The sequence below is a fragment of the Phaethon lepturus genome, unplaced genomic scaffold (assembly GCF_000687285.1).
Source record: "Phaethon lepturus isolate BGI_N335 unplaced genomic scaffold, ASM68728v1 Scaffold57668, whole genome shotgun sequence".
Lineage (NCBI taxonomy): Eukaryota > Metazoa > Chordata > Aves > Phaethontiformes > Phaethontidae > Phaethon > Phaethon lepturus.
The window spans coordinates 1-7,897 of record NW_010556650.1 but is presented as its reverse complement, the minus strand read 5'-3'; the positions used below and the strand labels follow the sequence as shown (position 1 = coordinate 7,897).

The 7,897-nt window shown below is 39.4% G+C and overlaps 1 protein-coding gene across 1 annotated transcript; it reads right to left on the bottom strand.

Moving 5' to 3' along the window:
- Positions 1-162: 162 nt before the first annotated feature.
- Positions 163-7,475, bottom strand: LOC104624999 (WD repeat-containing protein 78-like; the record flags this gene model as incomplete). Its single annotated transcript, XM_010292516.1, has 7 exons — positions 163-351; positions 846-1,004; positions 2,201-2,340; positions 3,713-3,869; positions 4,094-4,203; positions 6,266-6,456; positions 7,313-7,475. Coding segments are annotated over 7 exons (1,109 nt in total), but the record flags the coding sequence as incomplete, so codon positions are not given.
- Positions 7,476-7,897: the final 422 nt, after the last annotated feature.

Sequence of the window (7,897 nt, the reverse complement as noted above, 5' to 3'; positions counted from 1 at the left end):
AATTATAAATAAGAAATAACAAGTCATTTAAGAAATATAAATAAATTATATTTCTTAAATGACTTGTTGTCCATAAAGACATTCAGTGAGGGTCATAACTCCAATATTTTCAATAGCATGCAAAGCCTTGTGCTGAAGACAGGTAGCCAATAAGAAACAAACCTATAAGGACAGGAAACTGCCGATAAGCTGCAAGTTTGGGTTGAAAAATATTCTCCATTAGAATCCGCTCCATGAAAAATAAACTCTGATGAAAGTTTTCTGATGTTAATATAGCTTCTGAATGGCATTCCTCCTCTTCGTGGATTCTGGCGATAACAGCACTTTCCGTTATAGAAGAACTTGTGCTGCCTGGCAACAGATAATATGGGAAAAAACCCCAATTTTAACATGATAATACTTAGCACATGAAAGTCAAAGGGAGAAGAAGTCTCCTCCTCCCCCACATGCAAAAAGCATGGAAGAATCTATCATACATCAAAATACATCATCAGAAAATACTAATAAAATATTAATTTTTTTCTTGCTTTACTTTTATTGCTCAAATACTCAGTATGATGAGATGCTTCTGGAATTTTTCACGATTGGTGTTTTGCTTCTACTGTCCTAAGTAAGTTAGTACCAGCAAACTTTGTCACTCTTTATCTTTATTTAAGATCATTTATGACAGCATTGTACAGAAAAGATCTTGGTGCTGACCTGTCCAAGATTCTTCAGCAAACGCTCAAGTGCCAGACAGGCAGACCAAGCATTTTCTTCATGCAGCTTTCACCACACAACACAGTGATATGCATGATTTAGAAGGATGAAAACACGGCAGAAATGTAAACCTGGAAAAATGTTACCTCTGTCAGAAGAGACAGACATAGTCTGATCATCCTCTTCAGTTGTATGAGATTTGCTGCTTTTCCCAGTTGTGGCTCTGCTACCTTCTGCTTTTGACGTAGGTTCTATTTCCGATACGTTAAATGAATTGTACAAGTCCCAGAAAGTGACCATCATCCCTAGAAATTAATTACACCGTATAATATAAGTCTCTTGCTTCGGTATGTTATTATAAAGGACTACACACAGTTGAGCAAAGATGTACTTCTAGTACACTCCCAACAGTTTGGTAGAGGGGCTTTGAAACCAACTGGGGGTCAGACAAGGCTTTAGCAACAGCTGTTGTGTGATTGCAGCAGCTGCATTAGGGTCTTCTGGGTGTGTGCCTTCCCTTTAGCAGGGCCATCTCCCAGTGAAACAATGCTCCGTAACCTTGCCTGTGTGTGCTCAGCTTTTCAAACATGGGTTGGAATAAGCTCTGCTGATGCTCAAGGCACACAAAAAAGGGGAAGATATGTTTTCAAATCAGATGAATATCTATTTTACTTCTCCTTTTGATGTATTTTTTTTGCACTCATTTTATATACACTAACGAACACAAAGGAAAAATGTTTGGAACAGCATTCCCCATAGTTTTATTTGGCCTCCTACACAAAAATATATCCATAGCGAGGCAAAGCTCAGCACGTACATCTAAAACCTAAATATTCCTTTGTAATTTTTTTGAGGCATTGAGGTTGAACATTTTGTAAAATTGCATCTATCTTGTGAGACTTCCAAGATTTTCTGCTTTCCCCAAGATTTTAAATCTCGTAACAGAGGTTGTCGTCTTTGCGTTTTGGCAAATAGAAATAGAAATCAGCGTCACTGAAAAGTTGAGGAGAAAAAATGGAACTGTGTCCTTTCATATTTCAGGAGCATAGTTGAGTATTAGGTGAAGTTCTGCCTCCTCAGAAACACTCCCTGCTTGCAAAGTGCTGAGGCAGGCAGGACACAGCAGCTCTCAGCGTAATGACTATTTTATTGCAATGGGTCCAGTGTACCAGCACAAGTGTTCAAATTTGAGGAGGGGCGGAAAAGGCCACCACAAATCACGCTAGCCTGTCTGAAGCTAAAGCTCTGGAAGGAAAAGTTGAGGAAACATCTTCTCGTGCTTAGAGAAGAAAGATAGAAAAAAACCCTCTCGTCAGTATCCTGCCTGTGTGGGGAGTCTTCTGAGGTCCCACAATCTAGCTGTATGCTAGAGTTTTCCCAAATAAGTATTTAATAAGTAAACTAAATGTAATAATAAACCCAGCTGCCAAGGGTACAATCTTGCAAATGAGAGCCCATTCTTATTAAATACCCTTTCCTATATGTTACTCAGAAAGTTTACCTTTATCTTCCGTGATGATTTTGTCACATTGCACTTCTTTGTTCTTTGCGGCTCCATTAATGGTTTGCATCATTTTTTCTACAATGCGATCATTACCACATCTGTTTTTGCAAATGTCAACATAAATCCTGTTCCGCTCCCTCGGGGGAAAAAAAAGTGTATATTGACTTTCTGAAAAACATTTGCATTCAACTTCTCAGTGTATTTAACCATAGGTTGAACAGGAGAGGATACTCCATGTCATAAATTTACTGATTGGGTTTTTTTGGATGGCTAGATTTTATTTCACTCTATGTATTGTCTTTCAGCAGCTATTTCTTACCTTGTGATACTGTTCTAAAACAGAAATGGCCTGTAGAGGTAGGCATCGGCAAAACCCTACTCCAACTACCTTTGCACTTTGGTGAATTCAGAGTTCAGCTGTCATCACTCGGGAGTGAAAGGCAGTGCATCCAAGAGACAGAAATGAAACTAGTACGTTTCTATTTCTTCCAGCCCTCAGGTTCTGTAGGAACGGTCACTGGGGATTGTGAAACTTTTTCTGTTATTTTGGTTTCAATATTGTAACCGCAGACATAGATTATACCTTGCCTTAGTCCTCCAGCAGGTTGCTGTGCTGAGGAAGAGTCACCATCTGTTCCTATACAGTTGGCAATCTGTGCTGTGTACACCAGCTAGGGCTGATTCATAGGATGCTCTTCCCTCTTTCCCAAAATCACACCAGTGTGATTCACAGACAGTGGGGGTTGCAGTCCTACCATGAACTTTGTGTGTATAAAGTCACTCAGATAAGTTGTTTGACTTGCCAACTGCAGTACACTGCATCTCAGGCTTTGGGGCTTAAATCTACAAAAGCTGTGTGACAAGTCTCTCTGTCATGGCGAGAACTTTGCTGCGTTCTGTCCCAGGCAGCTCCTGGGAGTAAGCCAAAAAACTACATGTTCTGTGTTAACTCCCTACCAAAGTTCATGGTAGTCCAGGAAAGAGACTCTGAAGTGGAAACACAGTAGATGCCACTAAGGGGAGACAGAATATTTTAACAGGCAAGGTCACTTGCGGTAGGGTGAGGTTTCTTCTAGCTAGAAGCACTGTGAAGACCTTCAGAGGAAGCCAAGGCCTGCCTAGTTTGCTTATATCTTTGTTATTAATAAATGATTAGCTGTAAAGCTAACACAAGAATCAGTGCAGAGGTTTGCATTTTCTTAGTTTTCATTAAAATTGTGTAATTCATGTGTACCACACTTCTCTGTCTTCTCTTTCCCCCATCCCCTGCTTTTGCTAATCTGCCTTAATTTATCAGTGAAAGAGGGTATGAATTTGATCAACAAGATGGAGTTGCAAGGAATTTAGGCTGTCTTGTCAAAAGAGAGACTCGAGCCCAATATGGCTTTAAACAAAGGTGAAATGACAGACTGTAGTGGTGCGTGAGCAGCCCGTTCAGGACTTTGTGATCAGCGCAATTGGATGTGCTGAGCAGACTACATGCATGTACACAACTACCAGTATACATACAGAACTCTTCCAGCATCTTCTGATTCTACAGACAGCACAACAGATGGCATATCCAACATCCAGATAGTTTCCGTCTCTGTGAGGTAAATATCCACTCTCCTATCTAAGTCGTCTTTTGTCAGTTCTTCTTTTACCTCCTCTTGCCTCACCTGCACATCTGAAAAATTATATGAGGTTAACAGGCGAGATGTTTTCTGCTCTAAATTTCAAAGAAGATAAATTAATTCTAGAAGTATTTTCACGACCAGGAGCCAAAACTTGCGAGGCACTGAGTTCCTTTGAAGTGCTGGGCATCTTACATCCACTGACTGCAGTGTCTCACAAATCACAATGCTCCAAAGAACAGTTTAAATCTATAATCATACAGTGTGCATTCTTTACCAGATAAGCTAACAGTTGTGTTTCGTCGAGAGCCGGGTTCCAGTATTTCATCTGGTATGGACTCAGTTGTTGATGCGTTTGATATAGAAGTACTGCTGCTTCCATATGTCCTTCAGTAACAAAGAAATAAGCAGAAATAGTACATGAGAGTCCAGATGTCAGTTAGCAAAGCACTACAAAAATAGCAGTGGTGTTATCAGGATAAACCACAGAAGACTGTAAGAGCCCATACAGTGATGCTTGCATTGTAAAAGAAGTCATAGAAGGCTTAGGACAGAAAATAATATAACATTTGAAAAATACTTAAAAAGGAAGAATTCCTCTGACAGCATATCCTGAGGCATTTACTACCTGATGGAAAAGAAGCTGTTGAGCTCTCAGATTCACTCTTAGCATATAATAATGTGAAGTGTTGGCTACCTACTCTGTGATAATGCATATCCACAAGTAGCACTGTTCTCAACCAGAATTAAGAACCTTTGGTGCTTTGCATGTGTTGAAATGTCTTTGAAATCACAAGAAATTAATCTGAAGGGATTAGCTCGTTAACAAAAATAGATAATGTTCATCGAGTGGATAGCTGTGATAACTAGAAGTAAAACTCAAAACATAGGTACAGTTGGGAGGTTTGTCAGCAGATTTTGTCTTCCTTAAAAGCTAAGAGTGAGCAACTATAAATACACAAAAGGCATTTGAAAAAGACATTTTTTAAGGTTTGTATTTAAAACTAAAGTTAAATAATTTCATTTTGGTTTTGAAATGAAGAGCTCTTGTCTCCAAAAAGGATGCATTTATTTTTCAGGACATAACTTGTATTTTTAAGTAATTTTTTGTGTGTGTGTATTTGCTCCTGGTTAATATTGCTACCTCTAGGAATATCCCTTATGATAGCCACCCTAGGAAACACGACAAAAATATAGTTCTCAAAGAGCAATCTCTTTTTCTCAGAAATCACAATGGCATTAACTTTGACAAAGAAAACAGTAGTTAATGCTTTTAACTTGTTTTTTTTTTCCAGTGCAGACTTTACTAGTTTTCTAAATAAATAGCTGCTTCACTCCATGCAATTTGAATGTATACACACCACTGAATAAAGTGATGCGGTTCATTATTTTTCCTTTTAAACACAAATAGTTATTTACCTTCTTTTGCATGACTTAATTGAATTTGTCATCCGGAAGATAAAATGTCTCAAGTCCATTGACTTTGTTTATTCCCTCTGTACTGAAGGTTTGTAAATGAAAGCTAGTAAGTAGTGAAACACATAATTTAGCAGTTTTAACTGAAAAGTTTTTGTATAAGAACATATTTTGAAATGGATGCACATAAACACACAGAGGTAAATTGCTTAAATTAGTTTAAAAGAGAGGATTCTTACTATGTTAACAATATTTTGGTGTTTGAACCGGAAGTCAAGTGTGTAAAAAGGGTTATCTGTATTGAATAAGTATCATTAAAACTGACAAAATACTTCACTCTTCAGTGAAACTAGACCTTTTGTTTCCAAAGAATTTTTCCATACCCACAGCTAAGCAGGTATTGATATATTCCAGTTTTTGAAAAAAACACACTTGGGGAAGGCAGGGAGCATCTGAAGTAGCTAAAGGGAGTATATTAATGAGCTGCAAATGCCCCTTCTCAGCTGTACAGCCTGGCTCAAACCACCAGAACATGACCTCCTCTACCTTTAAGATAGTGTTTTGTCACATATCCGTGTACAGGTTCTGTCATAACTTTCTATGCACATTACAAAACCTGCATTTTGGACATCTGCATTTTTGAACTGTGAGGTACTTACATCACAATCTCTAAAAATGGTCCATTCTGGTATGTTGCATAAAAAAATGTGGTTTGGGAAGGAGAATTTGAATAGAATTAGAAATATCACAGGAATGTATGCTGCAGTCTGCTTTCACCTGTATGTATTAGCATTTCAGCAGTAGTTCTGACACAGTCATGAATACTGACAAATTCCATTTATTCTATTTGTTACTATTCCTCAAATTTCAAATTATATCTATTACAGGCATGTTTCTGCATTTTGACAACAGAGTACAATTATTAGCCCTGCACAATTATTCCAGCTCCCAACCTCTCTGAAGAGCAGATGTGTGCCTGCTGCAGGGTAGATACCCTGAGAGACAGGATTTAAGAGGCAGCATATTGACTTACCTTGAGAATGAAACTAAACTAGCATTCACTCCTGATGCCTGATGCATGGAGAAAGAAGAGAGGAAACCAGATCCTGTGGCCCCAAAGTAAGCACTTGATGCCAAGAGCTTTCCCTGCCTGGGTACAACAGTATTTCGATCTGAATGGAAGAGTGGATGGGGTGTCACATCCTTTCCTTCATCATCAAAAACCTGCAGAAATAGTTAAATAATTGTAATAGTTTTGCTGTGTTCCCAAAAAAAGCAACAGTGATGGCACTTGCAACATTTAGCTCATCTGGAACAAAAAGAAGACCCCAATCCAGGCAGGAACCTAACGGAACAGTAGGTAACCCCTCTCTGCAAATGAAGCCTAATATACACTAGGGCAGAGGCGAGGGAGTTTGCACTCCTGCTTTCCCTTTAGGGTTCAGCCTTGAGAAGGCTGTCATCTTTGCCTGGGACTTCTTTGGAAGTCTGTAGAAAAGGCTGCAAAATATCTGGAAAAACTATGTTTGTCTCACTACCAGAACCACTTCTCCTTCTTGGTCAACCCTGCTATCTTTTCTGGCTTATTTATTCTATAATGACTACCAAGAGTGGCTTATTGACTGTAACTGTTCATGTCAAATTAACAGTACAGCAAAAGCAATGAGGGAAACAATTATGGATCTTTTCTTATTACACTACTCAAAACATTTTATTGTAAGAAGATACTCAGTAAGGTCTTCAAATGACTCTCAGGTTACGTTATAGGAATCTTCTTTAGGTAAAGAGATACAGGTGCTGCAGTCATCATCTCACATAGATTTGAAAGTAAGTAGTTCTCAGATTAGGAGGAGTACTGTTACTCTGATTTTTTTTTTATTCCTGCAGATTGTTTGTGAACACTAATCATCATCACTTCAGAACGGATTAAGCTCTTGGATCATTTCTTTCTCCACAGCTCTTCAACTTCAGACATGCCTTTTCTTTCCTCCTCCCTCTCCAACTTCCTTTCTGACAACTTTTAACCACCACAATAACTCACATTTAAAACTTTTTAGTAATAGTGTAAATGGCTTCTCACCCGTATGGCATACTTGTTACCCACGAGACACGCCCTGTCCACAGCTTTGCCATCAGAAGTTGTGGATTGGCTCCTGCAACTTGCTGCTCTATTTGGATAGATGCCACTTATGATGCTCACTCGTCTTTGGCTACCAGAACTTGCTCCTGATCCTTGCCTTACCCTGAAATCAGCCGTACAAGTTCTATTTCAATCAACAAAATACAAACAATGAAATGCGATCACCAAATTACTTGTCCCTTAACTTTCATGAATGGTTTAAAAGATTTAAACTGTTCAGTGTGATAACCCTGAAATAATGTAATTCGTTCAGAAAATCTCCGTTCGGCTTCCGAGGTGGCTTTCTTCAGCGGCGCTAGGAGGAGCGAGCTGGATGGGGGTGGGGGCAATGCCTGCTGTAAAATAGAAGCCTAAAAGACATTTTACTGGTAATCGATTTTCTGGGACTAAGCTTACAAAGGGGAACTGATGTGGCGATAAAGGGGCAACTGCAGCCTGTGGGTGCCTGCGGGGACGGTTACACGGACACGCTGCGGCGCGCTGCCGCCGGCTGCCCGCTCAGACCGGGACACCGGCGGGAGCCCA